Here is a 25905-nt window from a genome sequence, read left to right on the forward strand (position 1 = left end):
AAGGGGAGGGAAGGCAGGCCCCCTTCTCCTGGCTCCTCATGAATGTTTGGGAGGCAGCTCCCCCTGCCTCCAGCTCCCTCTTTTCCCTTTAGAGCCCTCCCTGAAAGGTTAATTACCAAATCATCCCATCAAGGGAAATTGCACTTTGTGCCTTTAAAGACCAAACTGAGCTTCAGCAATGTAGTTATTTATGGTCTCTAATAAGCATTTTCTGGGTGTGATTAACCTTTACGCCAAAGTCACACTGGGATTTGGGATGGCAGCTTCAATTCCAGCCCTGCTCTGCGCTGGCCTGGGGGTGGGGGCAAGGGCAGCAGCCGGAGCAGGCAGCTGACACACTGTGCCCCTTCCACCCCACCCTCTATGCCCAGTCCTGCACCCTCCTCTACCCATCCCTTCTCCCATGCCCTGTCCTGACCTGAGCCATCCCCTCCTCCATCTTTCATCCACTTGAAAAAACAGACACGGATTGCCTGCTTACTGTGTCCTAGTCCTCACTCAACAGCTGAAAACAGTTCAGTGACCTGGAGCACCTCAGCTGTGAAACCCGTATGAAGCGGGAAGCATGAGACCTACCCGTCTGCTTTCTGCAGCACAGTGCCCCTTGGTACAGGTGAGCGAGCCTAGCACTCCACCAGCCTCAGATCCTTGGTGCCATTTTTGGAAAATGGTAAACCTTACGAAGTCCTGAAGGCTTTGTTTGTCAAAAATTGTTCTGAGCCCGGCTGGTGTGGCTCAGTGGTTGAGCATCCACCTATGAACTACGAGGAGGTCACGATTCAATTCCTGATCAGGGCACATGCCCAGGTTGTGGGCTCGATCCTCAGTAGGGGGCATGCAGGAGGCAGCTGATGGATGATTCTCTCTCATCATTGATGTTTCTGTATCTCTCTCCCTCTCCCTTCCTCTCTGAAGTCAATAAAAATATATTTTAACAATTGTTCTGAAAGGAGAAAAAATGGTGAGGGCTGATGTTGGGGGTGGGGAGGGAAGCAGATGGAGGCATTGGAGAGAGTGGCAGTTCCCAGGTCAAACCACTTTGGGTCGCCCGTCAGAGAGGATGACAGGTACGGTTGGTGAGGCCCGGGCCTCCGATGTGACCCCATTTGCCATATGCTCCGGGGATTTGGGGGTTGTTAGGCCTCCTTGAGAAGTGGCAGATGCTGTGCACTCTCCCCTGGAAAATGGTTGTCATTACACACTACTTGTGCATTTACTTACAGGGTTTCGTGCCCCTACCCTTGTGTGCTTGAGGACCCTCCATTAAGGAACTCTCAGCTTCAGAAAGAAATAAACAGCATCCTTGAAACTCTGGGGCCTGTTCCTACAATGCGGCAATTGCCTGTTGATGGAGATAGAAAACTGCAGTGAATGTTGAAAAGGAGAGCAATGGATGGTGGGAGGAAATACACAGGAAATACTCCCGATTTTTCATGGAAGTGTGATTCGGGAATCAACCAGAAGCCTCTTCAAACCTTTCCGCAGAGCTTGATGTGGCACAGACACACGTTCTGTGCAGAGCTGACCTTTCCTGAGCGGAAAGGTTGGTTCGGGAATATTAAGAAGCCCTTTTCTTTGCATAATGCAAAGCCAGCCCTCTCATGGTAGAAAATGACTCTGCGAACCATCATACCCAAGAAGGAGATGTAAGGGTCAGGGTTGTAGGCAGCCAGCCAAGGACAGGCTAGCCCTTTGTCCTGGGGCATCTGGTTTGGTTTCATGATGAATCCGGACTGCTCTTTTCCTCAGTGAACCCGAGACATTAAGACGCGAGGCTAAGACGTATGGCTGCTGTATTTTCCATCTAATTAGAACCCTGGGGCGTGAGTGCTTTGTCTCGAGGCCGTTTCATGCATCTGGGGCTAGTCCAGGGTCCCCATCTGCTGGTGTCATGAGCACCAGGGTCCAGCGCGTGTACAGAAGGGACGCGGTGACTGAGTCGCTCCACTTTGGAGGGTTAGGGAAGGTGCTGCCACGCGGAGGGGCTGTGGGACTGGCTTTTGAGGCCACCAGGGCTCACCAGGCGAAGGGTGGGGCAGGCTGAGGAGGAGTGAAGACCTGCAAGAGCACAGGTGTGCAGACACCCGCAGGATCCATGCACTGATTGATAAGCAATTCCATGGGAATGAAATGAGGTATTTTAAGGGGATCTGAAGACTGAAGCACAAAGCGCAACTTCAGGGTCAGAAGGATAATGGTGGAATGTCAGGCAGCATGACTGATAATCTGGAATAGGGTGTTTCCGTTTCTTTAATTTGCCTGTGGCTGAGCTGCCTCCTGGAGCCCCACTTCCATTCTCTGTGTGCGTGTGAGCATGTTGGGAGGGAGGTGGCAGGGAGTCCTAGCCTCCTTCTAGAAGGAGCCCCTGGCCCCCTGAGCTGACTGAGCAGCTCCTCTCAGGGGACAGAGCAGAGCTGGGTCCCTGCTGACTGTGCTGAGCTGAGCTGAGCAGTGCAGGTTTGTCCCCGAGGACTGCTCTCTGCTCTGCCAGCAGAAGCCACTGGCTGGCCTGGTGGCTTCCTCTTTTCTCCAATTCTGCGTTTTCACTTGGAAAATGAGAGTAAAGATATTTCACCATCTCTCTGGCGACTGCGAAGTTTAATTACTGATTAATAAAGTGTTGGAAGTTCCTTGGGGCCAGAGAGTTGAATGGGTTCGTTGTAATATCTCCCGAGTCCCAGGAGTGAATTAGCTAACCCAGCACCGTTCGCTGAGCAGCTGGGGTCTGGGCACCAGATGGGGGTGCAGGGCTGTGGGGGGTGCTTGGGAGCTTGTCTCAGTAAGAGCACAGAGACCCCTCTGATGTGAAAAAGGAGTGTGCCCGTGAGTGAATAGTCAACAAGCCCACTAAGGACTCAGGCAGGGCACTGAGGGGACAACGTACGTGAATTATCAGGGTTGGGGGGGTGGCTTCCTGAAGGAGGTGGTGGCAGGACAGACTCTGACCGGGAGTGGGGAGCACTCGAGTCCACCTTGGAATGTAGGGTAGGAGAGAGGGGCGCACAGCCTGCCTTTGTCATTGGACACGTGTGGGAAGGAGCAGCTACCCAGAAGTGGGTGGCACTGGGAGGGGCAGAGGGGGACAGGGCCGGAGAGGACATTTGAGACAGGTGAGCATGGAAAGTTCGCCTCTGGGAAAGGGCAAGTCAGTTTGCCTCTGGACTGGGGGAAGGTCCTGAGGTCCAGAGGGGTGAGTGGGGAGGGGTGCAGGGGCAGGGAGGAGGTACTAGTACAGCCTTGGGGAGGGTGGGAGGGGGATGGTGAAGTCTAGCTTGGGCAGCAGGCACGTGAGCAGGGCAGGACCAGGATTAGGGTGAGGCCAATGAAGCATTCTCCTCAAGTGCAAAATGTAAGATGCCCCAAATCTCAGTAATCAGATAAATGCTATTTTAATATTATTACTGATCTTTCCTTTTACCTCAGGTGCCAATATAGCCCCGCACTGTTACTGATCTTGTCTTTAAAAAAAAAAAAGGTTTTGAATATTTTGTTCATCATGGATTTTTTTGCATTAATTTAGAGTTCTTTTAATATTGCATTAAAATATTATTTATCTTGAGTACTGAATTTTCTGGTGCCCCCTTAAAATTTGTACCCGAGGTGATGCTTCGCTCTCCTCACCCTGTTCCCGGGCCTGTGAGTGAGGGCTGTGCACCCACCCCGCTGCCCCTCCTCTAAACTAGCCATTTGCTCAGTGGGACTCAGACAAGCCCCTCCGTCTCCCCACATTTTCCCGCTGTGAAGATCACAGGGTCTGCACTGTGCAAGTCTTCAAGAAAAGCTGGAGAGAAAACAGGCACAGAGAGGGCAAGTAACCTGTCCATGGCAACACAGTGAAACGGGCTGGACGCCGGGTCTCTTTTGACTTTAGATCCACAGGAAGGGGTGGTGACCTTGAGGGAGGGGACACAACAGTTGTATAGGGGTGTTATCCTCCAGCTGTGGGATCCACACCACTCTCCTCCCAGTGGGCTGGAATTCCGGAATCAGAGTGACGCCGAGTCCCTGGGGAATGTGAGGGGTGACGGTTCTCCCTAGAACTGGGCAGCCGTCTTTCCAGGAGCATTTGTTTCTTCATCTCTCTGGGCCTTAATTTTCCCAACTGTGAAAAGGGACAACCACCCCTGCCCCAGGGAGAAGTCAGTGCCATCGCAGATGTAAAAAGGCTGGATAAATGGTGAGGCACAAGTTGTAGGGACTGGTCACTAGCTGGGCAGGGATGAGGCCGGAAGCAGCTGACTGAACAAGAGGCCAGGAGAGCTCGCGGCTCCAAAGGGAGGGGGCGGGGCGGGGGGGAGGAGGTGCACAATGAGGACCTATGAGCTGTGGGGCTCAGGGTGTTGGGGCACAGTTGGGCCATGCTTGGGATCCCATGTGGATGGACACAGCTTTCCTAGGCAGATTGTTTAGTTGGGGCCTTCCTTCTCACTGGGGGTCCTCTAGCTCTCAGGGAGAAAATTTACCTGCCCTGGGGATCTGGGCCCCTGCTCTTACCAGCCTCCTTTCCAGGCCCCTCCAAGAGCAAGGCGGCTCTAGATCAGGCAGGGAGGATGGGGCGGGGTGGGTGGGGGAGGGGGTTGTGTATGTGTGGGGGGTGGGGGGATGTGGGAAGACACATGGATGAGGGGAGAAGAGGGTAGGCAAGAAGCTGCAGGCTGGACTGCTCATGGCAGTCTAACCATGTCCCTCATCCCCCTGTGCCCACAGGCCCTTCTCCTCCTGGGGCTGAACCCCGTCTCTGCCTTCCTCCAGGACCAGCACTGCGAGAGCCTGTCCCCGGCCAGCAACGTCTCTGGTGAGTACCCCCACTCTGCTCCTGCAAGAGTCCAGCCCCGCCCCCTGCCACAGCCCATCACCTGCCCCACCAGGGTTCTCGCACAGAGCCGTGCCCTACGGCAGGAACAGCAGAGATTTCCTCCCTAAGGTCCAAGCAATTCCTCTCTCCAGGGAGGGAGTGCCGTGTTAAGGCGGATCCTGAAACTGTGGTGGGAAAGAGAGCTGTGAATGGGTAACGGTGTCTGCCACACACACAGGGGGGCTTGTGGCAGTGTGCTGGGTAGTCACACACACACGGGGGGCGAGGGGGGGGGGCTTGTGGCAGTGTGCTGGGTAGTCACACACACACGGGGGGCGAGGGGGGGGGGCTTGTGGCAGTGTGCTGGGCAGTTCTCTGCCCTGCTTTGAGGTGGGCAACAGCGCGGGGCTGAGCTGTGGCTCGGGCATCGGGGAGGAGAAAGGCTGTGTTCTGTGTAGGGGGCTAACTCTGTGCCAGACGCTGCCAGAGGTATCTGAGCTATATTAACCCAGGAAGGTGCTGTAATCCTCACTGTACACATAGGGAGACGGAGCACAGAGAAAAACGAGCAAGGGCCAGAGCCAAGATTTGAGACCAGGCAGGCTGGCTTCCAGATACGTCTTCAACACCAAGCTCGATAATGCCTCAGTGAAAATACTACATAACTGCAAATATGACGATTACTTGTATAACTTTTTTTTTTTTTACAAAGGGCTTTTGAATAATGGTCTTATTTCATGTTCACAAGAGTTTAAGACTCATCTGAGGGAACTAGGCACAGGAGTGTTACATGGGGAATTTAGGTCTTTGGCTTTGCCTTGTCAAGACCATGCCTTTTCTAACTTGGGGTGTGACCCCCGAGCCCTCACCCCGGCTCCTGCGATGCTGCTGCTGGGCAGGTGGGAGGTCGCCCTGCACCTGAGGGTCTTAGGGAAGCTCAATCTTTGGTGATTTATTTCCCCCTTTAGGTCTCTCCTCCATTCAATCCAAAAGGCCTACTATGTAGCGGGGTTGAGGGGAAGGCACTTGCCATGAATTGCTCACTACAATGCAGGTGGCAGGGAAATTAGATCAGGAGTGGTATGAATCCAGGAAGGCTTTCTGGAGGAGGAGGTTCAAGGTGAGTCTCTGAGAAACTCTGAGTGTGGACTGGCAGAGAAGACCCAATGCTCTGAGTCAAAGGTAGAGTTGATTGAAGACCAGCAGCTGAGTTTGGTGAATTTTCCATCTGGCTGCAAAGCTGGCTAAGCTGGGTCATGGGGAATGGGGAAGTTCTTGAGCAAGAGTCTGGAGTGCTAGTGGAGGGAGACTGGGAGAGAGGCCACCTGCTCAGAGGCTGGGCTTGAGATGAAAGGCCCTGCCCGTAGCCCCACATACATGGGGGCCAGGTCAGGCTCCATTAATTTGCTTGTTGTGTTCAGGAGAAGTGACGTCCCTGAGCCACTGCAGGTATCACCTGTCCTTGGAGGCAACAGGCCGTGATGAATGCCATTCATGCGCCGATGATTTGTACTCTGTGCCATTACCTCCAGCTTGGCCCAGCATGCGGGGCTTCATGGCACACAATCCATCACCCTCTACAATGGCCTCTGATAATGCGCTGTTTGTCTTCGAAACCAAGGCCTACCCAGACCAATGGGTACTGGTAGACAGATGGTGAGGGTGGGTGGAGGGATGGGGACAGATGGATGGGCATCTGGCCGGGGCAGCTAGCACTGAACCGGGGCCTTTGGGGGTCTTCTCACATGCCAGGAATAGGGAGAGGGTGGGTCCCTGGAGCCATCATGTGGCAGATCATAGACTTGGCAACTCATAAAATCATGTCACGAATATGACAATGCCAGAAAGTAATGGAATTATTAACTAATGACAAATGCAATCATGTTGTTGACAAGAACCCATGGTCATCACTCCCAACCCCTGTCTTAAGGTCATGGATAATAACAATAATTAATGATAGCTTATATTTATTTTGCGTCCACTAAGTGTAGACACCATTCTAAGTGCTCTAATCTCATTCAATCATCAAACAGCATAGCCAGGAAGTATTTTTACCCCCATTTTACAGAAGGCTCAGAAAGCTTTGATCACTTGCCCAAGCACATACAGTTACTAAGCAGCCACTCTAAGATTAGAAGCAAGTGGGCCTGACTCTAGACTTTCTCACCACCACGTTATGTGGCTGCCCAGAGAGCCGTGGTGCCCAGGGCCTAGTGTGGTCCATCATCCTGGGAGGCAAAGTCGCCCCTGCAATTTCCCATGCTCACAATGGGTTTGCACATGGCCCCTAATTGTCCTCCAGACCTACTATGTGCCTGGCACTGTGCTAGGTATTGGGAATGCAGAAATGAAGAGCCCACAGACCTATAGGACAGGAAGCCCACCCATTTGTCCTGATGAATCACACACTCTACAAAGGTATCTTTCTTCTCTGCCCAGACAAAGAGGAGGCAGCTCAACCACAAGGTGGTAGAGGAGCAGGACTCGCTGCCTGACCTCTGCCACCCTCTCCAGGCTGGTGACACAGGCAAAGCCCCTGCCCATTCATCCCAGCAGCACCTTCCTCTGAATGGCAAGCGTGTGTGTGTGTGTGTGTGTGTGTGTGTGTGTGTGTGTGTGTGTTTCAGAAGCTGCCTCCCTCTCTGAACAGCCTTGGCTGAGTCCTGCTCCTGGGCTTAAACCAAACAGGAGGATGGGCCTCCCAGCCTCAGGGCTGCTGCCAAGTGCCCACCTACTCTGGTTCCTCAGAAACCCCTGATGAGAGACCCGACATAACTGGGGTGGGAGCCAGGCTCCAGGCTCCCTCGGAAGGACCTGCTGAGCACATTGGCACCCTGAGCCTGGTGGGAAGCGAACTGTGCTACCTACTTGGAAGAAAACACCAGTGCCCGATCATGCACAAGCATTAAATAGCTACCTTCAAAGGGTTCTTATCTGTTCATTAAAGCAGGCCCCCCACGATCCTGACTCAGCAAGGGTTTCCTCAGAGGCAGGTGGGAGCCACCCATGCTACTCCTCTTCCCTCCATTCGCAAGCGTTTGGGGGTAGTTTGACCACACTGCTCCCATGAGCAATGAGAGTGTGGAGTCGCCTGCATCTGCTCTGTGCACATGTGGGGAGGGAGGAAGATATGGGACCAGTGTTGCATTGGTCCACTTGACTCTGCCCCGCTCCCCACCCCCAAGTGACAGCAGTGTCAGCACGTTAGGCACACCAAGCACACACCTGCCTCGGGACCGCTGTACTTGCTGTTCCCTCTGTCTTGAACACTGTTCCCCAGATATGCACATGCCTCCCTCCCTCGTTTCCTTTAGGTTTCTCCTTAAGTGCGTTTTAGACAACCAATTAAAATAGAGCTCCTGTCTATCTCCTCATCCTGCTTATTTTTTCTCCATAGTATTTCTCATTGCTTAACAGATCTGTCTGTTTGGGTTAAATCAAGTGCTATGAGGGCCGGTTGCCCAGGCTGGGGCCAGCTGTGGTGCAGTGGGAAGAGCCTCGGCAGACATTAAACACCAACATTCAAAACCCACTTATGCCTCTCAGTGTCTGCGTGACTTTGGCTAGGCCATTTGACTGCTTGGGCCTCCGTTTCCTTATCTGTAAAACAGAGAGAATTAGCACCCATGTTGGCAGGTGGTATGAGACCCACACAGTAGGTGCTACAGAATCCACAGTCCAGGGGCAAATAGCGACGGCCCTACCCATTCTCACCCGCAAACCCTAGACCAGCTGTGGGTGGTGCCAGGGCTCGGGGCATTGGCTGCTGCCTGGTCCTCAAGGCCAAAAGGGCCATCTGCTCAGTGGCCGGTCCCTGCTTGGCTCTGCCCTGCCCTCTGTTCTTTGTGGTAGGGACTCTGGGGAAATGTCCAAGGCAGGAAAGAGAGGGAGAAGGAAGAGAGGGAGGGGCAATGGGACTGACTGAGAAGGTGTGTTAGGCAAGTCCCAGGTGCTGCCACACGTGACATACAGATGACATTCCGTTTCATCTTCCTAGTACCTAGCTCAGGAGGTACTTGAATGAATGAGTAAATGGACAACCTATTGAGGAAGGTCCGATGGTGCCATTAAATCAGATGGTGTATATATAAAGTGCCTGACAAGTGCCCTTCACACAGTCAGTCCTCAATAAATGTTACTCATTCCCCAATGCCTTGTGGACTGTTCCCCTTCCCTTTATTGGCACAAAATGTGGTGTCATAGAAAGAGCACTGGATTAAGGGTCAAAAACATGTGACTATGTGTCTTGGTTCTTTCACTCATTGACTCATGACCTCAGGCAAGTCACTTGCTTCCATGGGTCTCAGTTTGCTCATCTGTCAAAAGGGGATAATGACATTGTAGGGTGGATGAGGATCCAACAAAATATATGAAGGAAAGTTTTACAGAAGCAGAGCATGGTTCATAACATTACCCCTCCATTCCCATGGCCACATGCCTCCAGTTATTCCCTCTTCCAGGCCCAGCACTATCGACATGACCATGACATTAAAATCTTAACATGCTTTCCTCACTCCGTGAAGCAATTCAGGGATGCTGTGCTGTGGCACAGTGCCAGGACCTGGCCCACCCCGGCCACCTGGCCCACCGTCTCCTCAGAGCCATAAAGCCCCAGTCCAGATTTCTTTCTCTTTCAATTAAACCACTTGGCCTCAAGGCCTCTACCCCTTGAGCCCTGATTTGCACGAACACCCTGTGAATAGCTTTGATTAGAAATGAAAAACCAGCATTTGGTCCAAGTGCTGCTCAGCACTGCCCTGCATCCAGCAGGGACATGACGCCAGTCTAATCCAGTGCTGTTTCCTGAGAGACTGGGGCCGAGCTAAGCTGGGGAGGAGATGGCAGGTGGGCCCAGCCAGGGCTTGGCAGCTGCTGATGCCCAGACCTAAAGAGGCTGACCCCACATTGGTTCATAGCTCTCCCTGGCTTGTCTGTGCATTCGTGTGTCACCCCAGGTTATTAACCCCTCCCATTATGCGAGGCACCCTGGGCACACTGTGCCAGCCCTATGCAAGTGATAGGCATCAAAAGGCAGAGAAAGGAGGGGGAGCCAAGAATGTGCTCAGTCCAGCCCCTGCCCATTGGAGACCAGAAGTATTACTGTGGCTTCAGCTCTGTCCCAACACACACACACACACACACACACTCCACTTTCTAATTCATCTGCTTACATCCTTTTAAAAGTCACAGGCCCCTTTGAGAATCTAATGAAAGCCAAGATCCCTTTCCTAAGCAAAATGCACACATAGACCAAGTTTTTCACTTAATCTCAGAGTCTCTATGAACCCTGAAAGCTTCCATGAACTGCAATTAAGAATTTCTGATCAGATCCAACCACTTCATTTTACTGTAAAGACCCTCAGGTCCAGAGAGGGCAAGTGACTTGCCTACAGTCACACAACAAATTAGTAACACAGCCCAGTCTGAAGTCAGGGTTCCAGACTCCTGGTTCAGTGTCCTTTCTGCTCCCCTGGATGGTGTCTCCCTGCCTTTTCTCCCGTGGTCCCTTCTGCGTCCGTCCTCTCAGGGCACCGCGCAGACGACAGTGCAAGCAGTGTGTGTTCAGTAAATGTGGTCATCAGGCCAGCTGCAAGGCAGGCCAACTTCGTTTAGCTGGTTCCTCCCTGCAGGGCTAGAGCAGACATGATTTGGTTCTGAAGACGTGTAAGGGGGAGTGGTCAGGGGTTGGCTGGTTCCTTTCCACTCTGTGAAGTCTGAGAGCTCAGGTCTGCCCCAAGTGATATGCTGAGAAAAGTGCCCTCAGGTTACAGAGCAGAGGGACCTGAAGCATGTCCAGCCTTCCGCTAAATGCCAGTCACGACCTCAGCTTTTAACATCACCTCCTGCCATCTCTGTTCCTCCTCTGCTCTGGAATTTACTCTGGCTCCCTAGTGCCATCGCATCAGATCAGATTCCTTCCCTGGTGTCTTCCCTTGCATAGGATGAGCTATCTCTGCACTAGGGCCATCGCTCCTGTCCTGTCCACCATTGGTGTGTGTGGGCCTATCGGGAGGTGGGGAGGACACTGGAGTGGGGATCTTGCTCTGCCTCACCAGCTGTCTCTGCCCCCAGGACTGCAGTGCAATGCATCCGTGGACCTCATTGGTACCTGCTGGCCCCAGAGCCCCGCGGGGCAGCTGGTGGTTCGACCCTGCCCTGCCTATTTCTACGGTGTCCGCTACAACACCACAAGTAAGGGGGCCTGTGGAGGACCGACTTGGTGGAGACGGGGGAAATAATAATGACAAAAACGATAATAACAGTACCTCTCGTGGATACAGCAGCTACCATTTACCAAAGGCCAGCTCTGCTCTGCTGGGCACTGTGTGCTCACATTGCGGATTCTCACAATACCCCCCGGAAGACACTATATATAACTGGATAGTGTTCATTATGCAACTGAGGCCTCTGAGGCTCAGAGAGGTTAGGAAACTTGCCCAAGGTCACCAGGTAGGAAGAGGTGAAGCTGGACTTGCATCCAGGTCTGTGTGACACTTCCTTCTGCAGTTGACAAAGTCGACTTGAGCCTCCAACAACCCCATGAGGGAGGGCGGGAATCCTCAGAACAGGCCCAACTTTGGGATGAGAACCCTGAGCTCAGAGCTGTTATGAGGCCGGCCTAGGTTATGAGCCTGGAGGCGGAGGACTCCGAGTCATGATCTACAGCCATATTGGCCTCGCATAGGGGCCCACAGGTGGCGTGGGGGTAGGGGAGGACTAACCCAGTGTTCAGATATTTGATCCCTTTGTAAACACCTTGCTCCCCTGAGGCCCAGAGCCTCCACCTCCAGGCTTTGCAGCTCCTTGCTATGTCACCTGTCACCCTCAGAATTAATTTGCTCTCCCCTGTCAATGACTCACAGCCCCTGCCTACCAAGACAGCAACACCTGCAGGCGAGAGTCCTGACCTGTCCAAGGGGAGGGTGGGGTCCCGGGTCTGGTGGGCCTGAGCTCAGGGCCCCAAAAGGGTACAAGGGGGCCATAGACACCAGGTGGTTCACTCTGAGACAGGCTATGTGACCTTTAACACATCCCCCCCCGTTATGGCCCTCTGCCCCCTTTCTGAGGATGGAGAGGGATGGATGACATGCTTCTAATACTTCATTAGCTCAAAGCTCCCACGTTCCATCTCCTGCCTCTCTCTCCTTTACCAGCTGGACTAAGGTTAGGGTTGGGAGCTGCAGCCAAGAAAGGGTTGGAGGGCCCTGGGGAGGCATTGGGGCCAGACAGGAGGCTGGAACAGCCAGACCAAGCAGCTTCATGTGCCTGGAACCCACAGAAGGAAAAGAAAGACTGGTAGGGGTGTGGGGGGACATCAGGCAAGAGGAAGGGCAGAAGGACCTCAGAAGAAAGCTTGGGGTGCACAGCGGCCAGCCTCCAGCTTAGTAAGGCCCATTTCACAGTTAGAAAATGGAGGCAGAGGCTGTTAGCTGCCCAGGGTCACAAAGCTTAGAAGCAGGGCCACACTGAGAGTCAGAGCCCTCCTGCTACTCCACCCACAATGCTGTGTGCCTACAGGAAGGAGGCAGCACTGGGGCCGGTGCATTATGGGGGTGCGTTGGAGGGAGGTCCCTCTCCCTCTCAGGTACCAGGTCCTGCCTTTCACCTCCAAAGTGATTTTCATGTCTAGCCCTACCTGCCCTCAGTCCCAGTGCCACTGTCTCTGTCCAAGGCACCCGATCTCTAACCTTTGTTTTGCATCTGACCCCATCACACCCTTGTTTGGAGTCACCTTTTCTATGACTCCCCATTGCCTCCATGGTCAAGTCCATACCCCTGAGTGGGGCTGGCCAGGCTCTCTCCAGCTGAAGCCCCACCAAATTATAGCCGGCCTGGCCACTCCCTATGAGCTTCCTCCACTCTTGTCCCCAAGGATGACTTGGCACGCCCCAAAGTGAGTGTTTTCAGAACTTAGTGCCTGGGCATGTGCCATTCAATTCGCCAGCCCTGTCTTAAATGGAAGCCAGGAGTCCTGGGTTCCAGCCCCAGCTCCGTGTGTAACTGGCTAAGGAGCCTCGGCATTCCCACGGGGCCTCAGTTGCTCCACCTGCAGGGTGAGAGGGAGGTTTGGGTGGGGTGCTCTTCGGCCTCCTCTGTCTTCCCTCTGTGATCCCAGGAGAGGAGCTGGGGGCGATGGTCCCTAGTCGTGGGGGTTGGGCTGGCAGATCCCCCTCTCCAGATGCCTAGTGCCGAACAGTGAGGAACACGCCCATGCAATCAATAGTGAGTGAGAACCCAGAGTTGCACCTAATCATTAAACACTAATTAATTTATTTACTGATGGGGTGCTGCTGGGACTTCCTGGCCTTCTCCTTAATGCCCTCCTTCCCGCTGCATCTGATCTTCAAAGACATGGGGAGAATTTCCAAAAATATCCATTTTCCCATGATTCTCCGGGAAGACTGCTCAGCTCAGCAATCAAAGACAAGGAGGTCGCATCCTCCCTGGAAACGACTCCCTGCTTGTCAGGCCTGTTTTCTTTCAGGATCGCCTCCTGCCTCCCCACCAAAGCCTGCTCCCTCTGGATGACCCGGCCGGGTAGGGACTCCAGCTCCTGGCCCCACATGTGGGGTGTGAATGGGGGGCTGAGGCTAAGAGCATGGCTCTTGTTAACCCCACCAGTACCCCCTTTGATAGGGACAAGTGACATGTTCTAAGTCTTATGTAAATACAGCTCCAAGACAATAATAACAATCACAGCTCACGCCACCGCCGGTGGAGCTCCAAGCACTCTGCATAGTTAACTACAATGCTCACTCAACCAATCAGTAGAGCTGTTGTTAAGATCATTCTGGTCTTTCAGGAAGGAAGTCGAGAGGTTGTGTGACTTGCCCAAGGTCACATGGCTAGTGAGAGACGGTGCCAGATTTTGAACCCAGACTGTCTGAGTGGAGAGCCATGCTCTTAACACGGCTTTGTTCTGCCTCGCTTAGGCAAGAACCACTCCCCCAAGTCCCTTTCTTTGCAGACACAGCAGAGACACTGGATCCCCTGGTTCCTTGCCTCCCCCCAGACCCCTCCTAAAAACCCTGTCACTAAGCTCTGAGCCCTCTGGTAGCTTATCCTTCATTTAGCAATTAGGAGAGAATGAGCAGCATCGTAGCCACCTCTGCCCAAGGCTCAACTCCGCTGAGACTCGGGCCCACTGGCAGAGAAGCTGAGCTGAGCTTTAAAAACCCATTTAGCCTGTTTCCCCACTGGCCTGCTACAGAGGCGTGAGCGGCCTTTCAGCAGACGGGCTGGGGAGCAGGGTTAGCGAGGAGGCCTCACAGCCTTGCAGCCCTGGAGGCCAGACCCTGTCTCCCTCTCTCGGTGATGCAGTAGCATCTCCCCCCACCGCCCACACCATCATCTCCCTCTGGTCCTGATGCTGCCAGCGGAGAGGCAGCTCCCAGGCTGGACGGCCCCGTGGGGGTCCGCTAGTCCAGCCCTCCCTGGTGCACATGAGCAGAGGGGCCCCAGAGGCCAGAGGGCCCCAGTTCCTCACGCAGCACAGCAACACTGAGCCGGCCCTGGGCCCCCACCTCTGTCTCTCACACACTGCTCTGCCCCTGCCGGGCCCCAGGCTCAGGGCCTGGGACTCAGACAGTTCTCTCAGCCATCCTCCTGCCCCGTGACATGAGGGTCAGTGGGAACTGTGGAAAGGCCTGCAGCAGGACAGAGGCTCCAGCAGAAATGGCTCAGGACTCAATTCCCTTCCAGCCAGTTCTGCCTGGAGTGAGGAATTAAGTCAAGGAAATATCTTTAGAGCCACTGATGCTGGACGGGGTACAGGGTGGGACAGGACTACCTTTACCAGCAAAGGAGGAAGACTTGAAGTTGGGATCTCTCTCGTCCCTTCCCTACTGGGTTTCAGAGTCCTGGTGACACGCCCAGGGGGGCCCTTTGTGCAGCTCTTGTCATCCCAGGGCCTGAATCCAGGCCTCAGACTATGGAGCTCCTCCCCATCCCTAGACGGTGACAGGTCCTGGGCTGTAGTCCAGCTTATGGCTGCACAGATCCCACCCCTCCTTGGGCCACTCTTCTGTCTTTTCTCCCCACTGCCATGTGCCAGTCTGTGAGCCAGCTGTAGAGGTCCTAATAATGAGACACTTGTTACGTGAGACCCACCCCCTGTGAGGTCCCCAGCACACCCCTGCTACCTGTCATTTTCTGTCCCAAGAGACCTCCACCAGGGATGTTCCCAACATGGGGAAATACCCCCATGGGGGCCTTCCCCGGCACCTGCCCGTGAGCCTCACCCCCGTGGAGCATGTGAGGACCCCCCACAAGAGCCTCACCGCAATAGTCACGATAGGACACCCTGTCATTGCATTGTGCCACATGAGCTGCCCCCACATACCCTTCCACCATATCATGCCCAGCCTCAGGAGTGAGATTGACTCATCAGACCTCACCATTCGTTTCTGCTGTCACGTGAGACCCCAAAACGGGAAAGTCCTCAGAAGGGCACCCACCACATAATCTGCCACCACATAAGGGCTTGCAAGGGAAGAGCCCAGTGAGCTGGTCAAGACTGCCCAAGGGCCAGTCTCGTGGGCATGATCGTGCCAGCACAAGTGGGCAGAGCCGTGCCCCCATGGTCAGGCACTGGAGTCCACACTGGGCCCCTATTGGAACCAGGGGGCAGAAAGAGGCAGGAAGCTGGGGTAGTAGGGAAGCCCCTCTCCCCAGCGTCACCAGCAGTCAGGCCCTGTGCTGGCCCAGGTGGATGGATAGATGGACAGGGGGAGGGGCAGACAGATGCCTAGTTGCTATTTGGGAGAGGAACCGCGGGTCACTCTGCCTCTCTCTCCTTTGTCCAGACAACGGTTACAGAGAGTGCCTGGCCAACGGCAGCTGGGCCGCCCGCGTGAACTACTCAGAGTGCCAGGAGATCCTCAGCGAGGAGGTGAGGCTGCCATGCAGCTACCAGGGCCCCCAGCCGAGGTCGTGCCTGCTACTAGGCTGGGGGCCAGTCAGGGTGGGGGAGCCAGAGGCTGATGGCAAGGCCCTGGGAACTCAAGCTCATGTATCCAGGAGGGAGGCTGTGCCACGTGGGCAGTAGGCAGTGGGCAGGCTGATGCGAGGAGTCCTCGTTCCTTCCTTCCCTCCTTCCACTTGCTCACTGGGACAGGTTTTCATCCATTTTCCACCTCTCCCGCCTGAGTGATCCCGCCTGAGTGACATATCCAGGTGCAGCCAGGGGCTATATCAGAAAATATCTTATCTGAAGATATTTTCCCATTGATTTTTAGAGAGTGGAAGAGAGAGGGAACGACAGAGAGAAATATCGATGGGAGGGAAACACTGATTGGTTGCCTCCTGCATGAGCCGCGACCAGGGCCCGAGCCCTGGAGAAGCCTGCAAACGAGGTACATGCCCTTCACCAGAATCAAACCTGGGACCCTTCGGTCCACAGGCTGACGCTCTATCCACTGAGCCAAGCCAGCTAGGGCTCGAAAAAGCCCTTTGGAGAGCCTTTTAAATAGGCAAATGTTTTTGAGAAGATGTTGCTTACACATAATACAGAATTCAAAGGTACCGATGGGCATACAGAGACTGTCTCCCTCTCAACCCAGCCACTGGGATCTCTCCCAGAGACAACCATTTTGCCAGTGTCTTTTTAAAAATATATATTTTTATTGATTTCAGATAGTATTTTTATTGATTTCACAACGCAGAGTACTAACCACTATACGATCACGGCCAGTATTTTTATTGATTTCAGAGAGGAAGGGAGAGGGGGATAGAAACCTCAATGATGAAAGAGAATCATTGATCGGCTGGGGATGGAGCCTGAAACCCAGGCATGTGCCCTGACCAGGAATCAAACCTGAGACCCTTCAGTCTGCAGACCAATGCTCTATCCACTGAGCCAAACCGGCTAGGGCCATTTTGCCAGTTTCTTAAATGTTCTCCCAGAGACATTCCCTGCATATTCGAGTAATTAGGTGCCTATATTCTTTTCTGTTCTCACCCAAACGTTGCATATTATACACCCTGTTCAACACCTTGCCTTTTACATGTAAGCATCCACCTTGGTGGTTGTTTCACACCAGTACATAAAGAGCAGCTTCATTCTTTTTTACATTTGCATAATATCACCTCCTGCAGATGGACTGTAATTTATTTACCCATTTTTTATTCTCAGTCTCTGGTTGCTACCAACAGTGCTGCAATGAATAAACTTTCAAGGTTGAGATTTGGCAGATGCACGGGTGTATCCATCTTCCTGGTGTTGCTGCCCTGCCCCCCTATCCCTGCCCCTACATCTCCACCCACCCCTTCAGAGGGAGCTGAAGAAGGGGGTCACGGAGCTGGAAGCCTGGGGCAGAAGGGAGGATGCCCCAAGCTGTCTGAGGCTTCTGGGGTGTAGAAGAGAGGGACTGGACCAGGCAGTCCTGGGAATTCCTGTGCCTGAAGGATCTAAATTGGACGGGGCCCTGGAGACCCTCCATCCCATCTGGATCTGCCTGGGAATAAGAATCACCGGAGCACTTGTTCAAATACAAGCCAGCCCCCAGCCTTGCCAGGGCCCTCCCCACTCTCAGGACTCCCCATTTCCTCTCGGAGCTACTGCAATTAACCGAGCACCCCGTTTGGTTTCTCAGCTCTGGGCCCTGGATAAGCCCTAATTAAGTGCCAGTGCCCAGAGGGATTGATTGGAGGTCATGGACTGGCAGACCAGCCGCCTGTGAAATGGGAGTTGTGAGGGCGCCCAGAGGCCAGGCTGGGGAGGAGACTGGCCCACAGCCCTCACCACCCGAAAAACCCCAGTGCCACACCGCGCCACCTTCCTCAGTCTCAGGTCTCCAAACTGGACAGGGACAGGGTGCTGGTCAGGCCCCCAGGGATGGGCTGTGTCCACATGTTTCTCGGGCATCCCAGCGGCTCCTGTAGGTAGTGGTGGCTTTCTCTCGGAGGTCAGACTGTCTCTCGGGTGTCATTAAGGTCTCTTGGAGTGTCACATCCTGGGTATCTCTCTGGGTGTCACGGACCACCTTTCAGGGTGTTGCTGCCCATCTCTGCCCATCTCTTGAGGTAACATTGCCATCTGCCCAACACCCTCTCGGGCTCTCTGCACGGTGACCCCCCACCCCCACCCCCAGATGGCTTGCTCCTCCTCAGATGGCATCAGGCTGATGTGGCAGCTGAGACAGGGCTGGAACCCAGCCTGGGCCTCTAACCCAAGGAGCCACGCAGGGGCAGCCCTTGAATGGTTTGGTCCAATTCTCCCCTTTCAGCCTCATGAGTCCCCATCCTTCCTACAGAAGCCCGGACAGGGAGAGTGCCTCTGTTCTCCGTCCCTGCCTGTCCCCCAAGAAGTGCACCGTGGGGACAGGGGAAGCAGGGTCTTTAAGACCAAGCAGTCCTGGAATGTGACTGCTGGCTGGGTGGCTTGGGCCGATGATGCAGCCTCTTCAACTGGAAAAACAGGGACAGAAGGACAGTCTCAGAGGGCAGTTATGAGGAAGAAAAGCAGTGACATCTGTAGAGTTCCTGGCTCTGTGTCCAGCATACAGTAGGTACTTAATACATGATTCATCTCACCCCAAACCACCCTGACACGGCCTGCTGGAGGATTGGGGGGCGGGGGGGAGCTGACAGCAGGTGGTGGTGGAAGGGCTCCCTGCACACTGTGCCCATCACTCACCCGGGCCAGGGCTCCCACACGTTGTTATTATCCAGGGGCTTCACCGTGCAGATTTGTGGAGAATTTAATAAAAGTAATTAAGCGCCAGGCTGGACGTGTGCATAGAGTCTCCAGATTTGGCATCTGCTGCCAGGTGCTCAGAGGCCCTCCCCATGTGCACGGCCTCCTTCCTCTCGCTCTGTCTCTCTGGCCTGCCTCCATTTACACCTCGCTGGGTCTCAGCCCCTCCGAGCCTGAGTCGCTAATGTGACTTCCTGCCAGGTTCCTGAAAGCTTCTGCCAGGGAAACCAGCCCCTAGAGCAGAGCCTCTGAGCACCAGGGCCTGGGACCGCAGAGGCCCTACAGTGAGGCTGCCCCTTCAGCAGGGGTGGGGCGGGGCCGGGGAGAGGGGGAGGGAGGGAGGGAGGGAGGGAGGGAGGGAGGGAGGGTGCCATCGGATAGCTGCTAGATGTCCCACTGCAGAGGCACGTCCCTTGGGTGAGTGTGGGTCTCAGTTTTCTCATCTGAAAGATGGATGGGGCTGGACTTGATCCCTCAGGACCATCGATATATGAAATGAATGAAGTTGTAATGTTGGGGACTTTGTTCTAGTCCTGGGACAGGATCCCCTTCACTTCAGGCAAGGGTGGGACCTAGACAGGGAATTATAGAACCTGAGAGGGGGTTCTGTGGTTTCTACCGATTCTGTGGATGCTAATCCACAGCCACTCTCCCCGTCACTGATGGAGGCAGGCTTCAGCTACAGCAGGAGGGAGTGAGGGGTGATGGGGGAGGAAGGAAGTCCTGGAGAGTTGGTGTCTGCACCCCCTGGGGCCAGAGAGTTTGACCTGAATGGAAATGTGTGAGCACCCCTGTGAGCCATGCACACGCGTCTGTGCATGCAAAATGGGGTCCCTGTCAGTTAACAGACATTCGTCCAACAGCACGGAGCAGTGGAGAGAGTGGGATTCAGGGACAGACAGACAGGGAGACACAGTCCCAAATTACACAGTGCTGCTCCAGGACAACGTGAGGCACATGGGGCTCAGGGAGGGGGTGACTACTGTTAGCATTGCCCACTCTGTCCCGGCCACCGTTGGGTCTTTGCTCACACGCCAGTGGGCGCAGGGGCGGGGCTGTGCGGGAGCCTCACCTCTGCCCTCTCTCTGGCCTCAGAAGAAGAACAAGGTGCACTACCATGTCGCTATCATCATCAACTACCTGGGCCACTGCGTCTCCCTGGTGGCCCTCCTGGTGGCCTTTGTCCTCTTTCTGCGGCTCAGGTGAGCAGTCCCTGGCACTGTCCCTGGGCCTTGAGCAGGGGGAGAAGTCAGGTGCAGGGGCGGCTGGGCAGGGGAGTCCCACCCCTCACCTCCATGGGAGGGAGTGACAGCTGTAGAGTCCCAGGTCTCTGGACACCTCGGACAGGGCCACTTCTGCCCTCTTGCCTAGTAACTGCCAGGGGCGGGGGCGGGGGGGGGGGGGGAGGGGGGGGGGATGGCCAAAGCATCAGGCTGAGAGCAGCAGGGAGACGTCCCACGGAGGCCTGTGTGTTTTCTGACCCTCGAACCTTGAACCACAGGGAGGGGAGGAGTGCCATGGGAGAAGGGCAGCCCCTGGTCCTGGAGCACTGGCTGTGGCAGATTCTGCCCCCAGAGCTGAGGTCTGGGCAGGTCACAGGTAGGAAGGGCCATGTGTCAGCCCCACTCTGAGGTTCAGTTTCCCCATCCATATATCTGGGCTGGAGTGGTGCTTGTGGCCTATCCCTCCTCCTCTCTCCCCTCCCCTTGCTCCCGACACCCACCTCCCCTGCTGCCCCTAGGAGCATCCGCTGCCTCAGAAACATCATCCACTGGAACCTCATCTCGGCCTTCATCCTGCGCAATGCCACGTGGTTCGTGGTCCAGCTCACCATGAGCCCCGAAGTCCACCAGAGCAACATGGTATGTCCTGGAGGCGCAGGCCCGGGGTCAGAGGAGGGGTCCGGGTGGGGCTGTCCTGGGGGGGAGGGGCAGGGCCAGAGCCAGGCCTTGGGGCCCACAGAACAGAAGTGGCCCATCCTGCCCAGGAGAAGCCCCAGGCGCAGGGTGGGATGCGGGTGCTGCCCCCACCTGTTCCCCGCACCCCACCCCACCCCGCTCACTGTCATATCTGGTGGGGGCGGGGTGGCAGGGCTGGTGCAGGTTGGTGACAGCCGCCTACAACTACTTCCATGTGACCAACTTCTTCTGGATGTTTGGGGAGGGCTGCTACCTGCACACGGCCATCGTGCTCACGTACTCCACCGACCGGCTGCGCAAGTGGATGTTCATCCTCATTGGCTGGGGTTAGCCCCCCGTCCCCCCCCCCCCCGCCCCACCCATCCCAGACTCCCCTCTCCTCACCCAGACCCAGGCCAGCTGGTTGCAGGGCCAGGTTAGGGTGACAGAATGTACACCACAGCCCTCTGCCCCTAGCTGGGGGAGGGGAGGGAGCATTTAAAGGAGGTATGTTGGAAGAGTGGTCCCAGCTCTACCCTGGGGACCCCAGCCTGCCTCTAGGCCCTGGGATGCACTGGGGTCCTCCAGGCCCCGCCGAGTGGCTCTGTGACTGCGCTCTCTTCCCCAGGTGTGCCTTTCCCCATCATCGTGGCCTGGGCCATTGGGAAGCTGTACTACGACAATGAGAAGTAAGTCAGCTCCTTCCTTCACTGCCTCAGGGTTCCTCAGCCCCAGGTCCAGGCTCTCAGCCCAGCTCTGCCTGACACTCCTCCAGGGCCTTCAGCAGTCACCTTCCCTGTCAGGGCCACAGTTTCTTCATCTATAAAGAGAGGGAGCTTGGGGCTGGGCTCAGTCCGAGGCTCCCTGGGATGCTCTGCCTGAGGGGGGGCTGGACAGGCGGATCCAGGCAATTTGCTCTGTCTTGGGCTCTCCCAGGCAGAACCACAGGAGGGTTACCGGCTGCCTGTGGAGCCAGACTGTTCAGGGCCTGAATCGTGACTCCATCACTAAGTAACTGTAGGACCTGGGTGCTATACTTACTACAGCGTGCCTCAGCTTCCTCGTCTGTAAAATGGGCATCTTAATAATAGTGCCTCCCTCACAGGGTGTGGTGGGGATGACATGAGTTAATATATAGTAAGCATTTAGGATTGTACTTGGCACATAGTATATGCCGTACAAATGTTTTCTATTAATCTTAAGACTTAATAGCAAGTGATCCAGACAATCTCAGAGACCCCTTCCAGCTCTGAAGTCCTGAGGCGCCTTAGTGAATGGATACAGCTGCCCCTGACAACTAGGCTTCCACTCAGGGTTCTCAGCCTTGGCTCCCATTAGAGTCACCCAGGAAGCTTTAAAAAATACCAGTTGCCAGGCTTGACCTCCAGGCTTGGATGTAATTGGTCCAGAGTGTGGCCTGGGCACGGGGATGTTTTTTAACTGCCCAGGTGACTCTACTGTGCACCTGAGATAAGAGAACCACGGAGATAGTGGTTTCAGAAACCCACTGTCTGACTGGGGTTCCAGGCGGCCTTCATCAGTGACAATTCTCCCCACCATCGTAGAGTAGGGAAGCCACCATAGCCTCACTGGGATGGACAAGGAGCCTAGAAAATTATGTTCATTACTTACCAGGGCGATCCTCCCTGACTCTGGGAGGCGGGTAACTGACACACCACTGTGGGCCAGAGTCCCTAAGCAGGAGCATCGTAACCCCTGGGCGATGGTCTGTGCCTGCAGGGGTGCAGGAGTGGGTGTGAGCACAGGGGAGAAGAGGAAGAATTTTTCCCCAAAGCTGCCCAGTAAGCATCCTGGAGGGAAAAGGATGCCTGAGCTGGAGAAGTTGGTCTGAGTGACTCTGGAGCCCCACCTTGTGGCAAGATGCTGCCACTGCAGCAGGAGGAAACCAGACTCAAGGCCGAGGACTGGAGTTGACTCCAGACAGCTCACATTTGGTCTGCACCATGTTTTTTGAATTTGTTGACAATCTTTAAAAAGTCAAGATTTTCCACCTAAAAAATCTCAGTTCTGGTTTATGGAAGCATCATGAGATCTAGGCGCTGCGGGGCTGCATGCCCACAGGACCCACCTCTAGGCACGGAGGTGGGATTTTCTGTGCGCCCTGTCCCCCTCACTCCCCTGAACTTCCTAGAGCTTGCTGGAGGGAGCTCAGGAAAATGCAAAGCAAGTCTGCCTCCTGGGACGGTGGGATCTATGGAAGCTCTGCCTCGAGGCTGGTTACACTGCAGTCTGGGAGACTGCTAGCTGTTGGGGGCCACTACGTGACAGGGGTAGGGCAAGGCACCACCAGTGGGCTTGTGCCGGAGACACAGTGGGGACCGAGGGGGCAGTGGTGTGCTGGGCCCATGCCTGCTCCATTCAGACGTCTTTTCCATGATCTCCCTGCCACCCTGCCTGCTTCCAGCTTTACATCATATAATAGAGGATGCCGACCATGCTGCAGACGGGATAACTGAGCACTGTGGTGGGATCAGTGGCTTGACCTTTGGCCAGGATTGGAATTTCAGCACCCAAAGCCTGGCTTCCGGCCCCAGTCCTGCCCTGGCCTAGCAATGCCCCTCCCCTATGCCACTGAACTGGACCCGGATGGCCCCCTCCTCTCACCTCCTATCTGTGGCCTTCTAGGTGCTGGTTTGGCAAAAGGCCTGGGGTTTACACCGACTACATCTACCAGGGCCCCATGATCTTGGTCCTGCTGGTAAGAACCTGGGTGGGGGGCAGTCGGGAGGGGCCATCAGAGCTGACTGTGGACCCCAAGGTTCCCTCTGCCTAGAATGTTCGAGTGCTAGTGAAGGTGGCGGGAGAGCAGCAGGGGGGACCAGGACCAGACCTGAGATGGCTAAGTCCCTAACATCTTGCACACACACCTGCGTACACCATCCCACTGTGTGCTCGCTTGCAGATCAATTTTATCTTCCTTTTCAACATCGTCCGCATCCTCATGACCAAACTTCGGGCATCCACCACGTCTGAGACCATTCAGTACAGGTAAGTGGTCCTGTGTCCCCCACCCCTGGGGGCTCCAGAGATCCCAGTCCTTACCCAGGGTCTTCCCCCAGTTCTGGCAGTCCCTCCTGAAACCCCAGCCCCGCCCCCATCTCAGACACTGGGGACTGACTCCCACCCCAGACCCCTCGGGGGTGGGCTGTGACTCTGGCTTCCCCGCCCTCCACCAGGAAGGCTGTGAAGGCCACTCTGGTACTGCTCCCCCTCCTGGGCATCACCTACATGCTGTTCTTTGTCAACCCCGGGGAGGACGAGGTCTCCCGGGTCGTCTTCATCTACTTCAACTCCTTCCTGGAGTCCTTCCAGGTACCAACGCCTTCCCCTCTTGGTCCTGCCCCCCACCCTCCACCCCACACCTCCAGGAGTGGGCATTCTCCCAGACAGGGGCCTGGAGGGGCAGGACACTGGGGAGGGAAGAGGCTGCCCGGAAACTGAGTGGGGCCACTCAGCCCAGTCCCTTGACCCGCCTTCTCCTCCACCCCAGGGTTTCTTCGTGTCTGTGTTCTACTGTTTCCTCAACAGCGAGGTAAGGACCCCGGGCTGGGGTTCAGAATGGCAGGAGGCCTGTTGGGAGGAGAGATGGTCTGCAGCCTCCCTCTGCCCCCCACATGCTGGCCCTCCTCCCTGCCCCCAGGTTCCTCTAGGAATACCCTGGAGGGTCTGGGCCACCTGCCCACGCTGCTCCTGCCGTGGCAAGCCTGCTCCTCTGCTCACTTAGGCAGTTGACATTGGGAGAGGGGAAGAGCTGGGGCCTCAGCCTTATCAATGGGTCTGTGAAATGGGTTGTTGAAAGCCAGGAAGCTGAGCCCTCGGGCAGGGGATGCATGTGGATTGAGGGCAGGGGTTCTTCATGGCAAAGACACTGTGTGGGTTAGAAAAAGGCATTCCTTCCTCGGGACACCTGAGAAAACAGTCCCGATGTTCCTGTGGCCCTCTGTGCACCTCACACCTGTGCACTGCTCACCTGCTTAGCTGTTTGCCTTACAGTGGCTTGTGGCAGCCTTCAGGGAGGGAGGGCCCTCCTGTGACTGAGCTCAAACGTTATGGTCTGCTCCGTGCCCACAGGTCCGCTCTGCCATCCGGAAGAGGTGGCACCGATGGCAGGACAAGCACTCGATCCGCGCCCGGGTGGCCCGCGCCATGTCCATCCCCACCTCCCCAACCCGTGTCAGCTTTCACAGCATCAAGCAGTCCACAGGGGTCTGAGCTGGAAGGCCGTGTCTGGAGGGGACCAGCTCCTTCCCCACCCCATACTGGCCCCAAGACCTGGGAGGCCCCTCCCTGACCCCCAGCTGAGCAGGAGTTCTGGCCTCTGAGAGCAGCCACAGTCTGGGCCATGGGACAATTGGAAAATAAGCTATAGGACTCGGCTGGGCCCAGAGCCTCTGGCTCCCCCTGGCCCCCAGTCTTCCCTGGTGAGTGGAGTGAGAATGGGGAGCCAGGCCATCCAAAGCAGCACAGGGGTCTCTCCAAGAGGTGTCCTCCCAGAGCACAAGGTGGCCAATGCACTGTGGGAGTATTCGCTGCCCCAGGGGCACCATGGGAAACTCTTGGAACAGCATCCCAACCCCGGAGATAATGCCTCCGGGCCTTAGCAATGCCTTCCAACAACGCTGGGAACCAAGGCTTGCTGTCAGAGCCCTGGAGACGTTAGAAATCGGTGGCATCATCAGACATCAGGCTACGTGACCAGAAATCCTCCCACGCCACCAGAACGTCATCTGGCCCTGTGGTGCTGCCACCAGAAATGCCCTGCCTCGCTGCACCCTTGGACTTTTACTGCCCTGCCGGCCACACAAGCTCCCTCTCCCTAACCTCCTGCCCCAGGTGTCTCCACCTTTGTGAGAAGATGGGGGCTGGGGTGTGCCCCAGCCAAAGCGGGTCTCCCTGTGAAGGGGCAGAGAATGCAGAGGACCATCCAGCCTGCTGACTGAAGTGACCTGGCCTCTGGGCAGCCCCTCTGCTGGTCACAGAGAGCTTGTTGCCCCTGGGTATCCTCTGGGGACGCATCGTTAGCTACGCAAAGATAGGAGAAAGGGCAGGACCCTCAGGCCCCAGCGCCTGGAGCAGCACAAGTGGCCCTTGGGTCAGCTGATCGCATCCACCCCAGGCATAGACTGGCCCAGCCCTCACTGGACAGCCAGGGCTTTGGGGGTGCAGGGCTGGGAGATGGGGGTGGCTGATGTAAATAATAATAATATTTATCTTTTCAACCAGCATCTGTGAAGTTCTGCACTGTGCCGGAGCTGGGTGGAAAGGGTCTGCAGAGAAATGGAGGCCACTTTGAGGGTTCAGGGCCTCTGTGTGTCTGGGAAACACATACACCCATCAAGGATGGGGTGCTAGGTGAGCCCTGAGGGCTGGTTGAGGACTAGGTGGGTCCTGCTGGCCCAGGTGATAAGGACAGCTTTTGTAAGGGGGTGCGTGGTAGGGAGAGACAGGCTGTGGGTAAAGGACATCGTAGGCAGGGGCACAGCTTGGGCAAAGGC

The 25905-nt window shown here is 55.5% G+C and overlaps 1 protein-coding gene across 2 annotated transcripts in view; it reads left to right on the forward strand.

The window, feature by feature from the left end:
• Positions 1-25905, forward strand: part of CRHR1 (corticotropin releasing hormone receptor 1) — a 36893-nt gene extending 10988 nt beyond the window's left edge. The window contains exons 2-13 of one of the 2 annotated variants that reach the window (XM_070392876.1): positions 4708-4795; positions 10868-10987; positions 15601-15686; positions 19587-19693; positions 20233-20353; positions 20583-20736; positions 21018-21078; positions 23036-23108; positions 23313-23398; positions 23587-23722; positions 23901-23942; positions 24482-25905. In XM_070392876.1, coding sequence (XP_070248977.1) covers positions 4708-4795; positions 10868-10987; positions 15601-15686; positions 19587-19693; positions 20233-20353; positions 20583-20736; positions 21018-21078; positions 23036-23108; positions 23313-23398; positions 23587-23722; positions 23901-23942; positions 24482-24622 — 1215 coding nt within the window. In that variant the 3' untranslated portion in view covers positions 24623-25905. Of the gene's footprint in view, positions 1-4707; positions 4796-10867; positions 10988-15600; positions 15687-19586; positions 19694-20232; positions 20354-20582; positions 20737-21017; positions 21079-23035; positions 23109-23312; positions 23399-23586; positions 23723-23900; positions 23943-24481 lie in introns of those variants that run through there. The other variant, XM_070392877.1, reaches the window with a different exon arrangement.

Source organism: Myotis yumanensis, unplaced genomic scaffold, assembly GCF_028538775.1.
Source record: "Myotis yumanensis isolate MYYU_CA2020_CCGP unplaced genomic scaffold, mMyoYum1.0.hap1 SCAF_16, whole genome shotgun sequence".
NCBI classification, from domain to species: Eukaryota; Metazoa; Chordata; class Mammalia; order Chiroptera; family Vespertilionidae; genus Myotis; species Myotis yumanensis.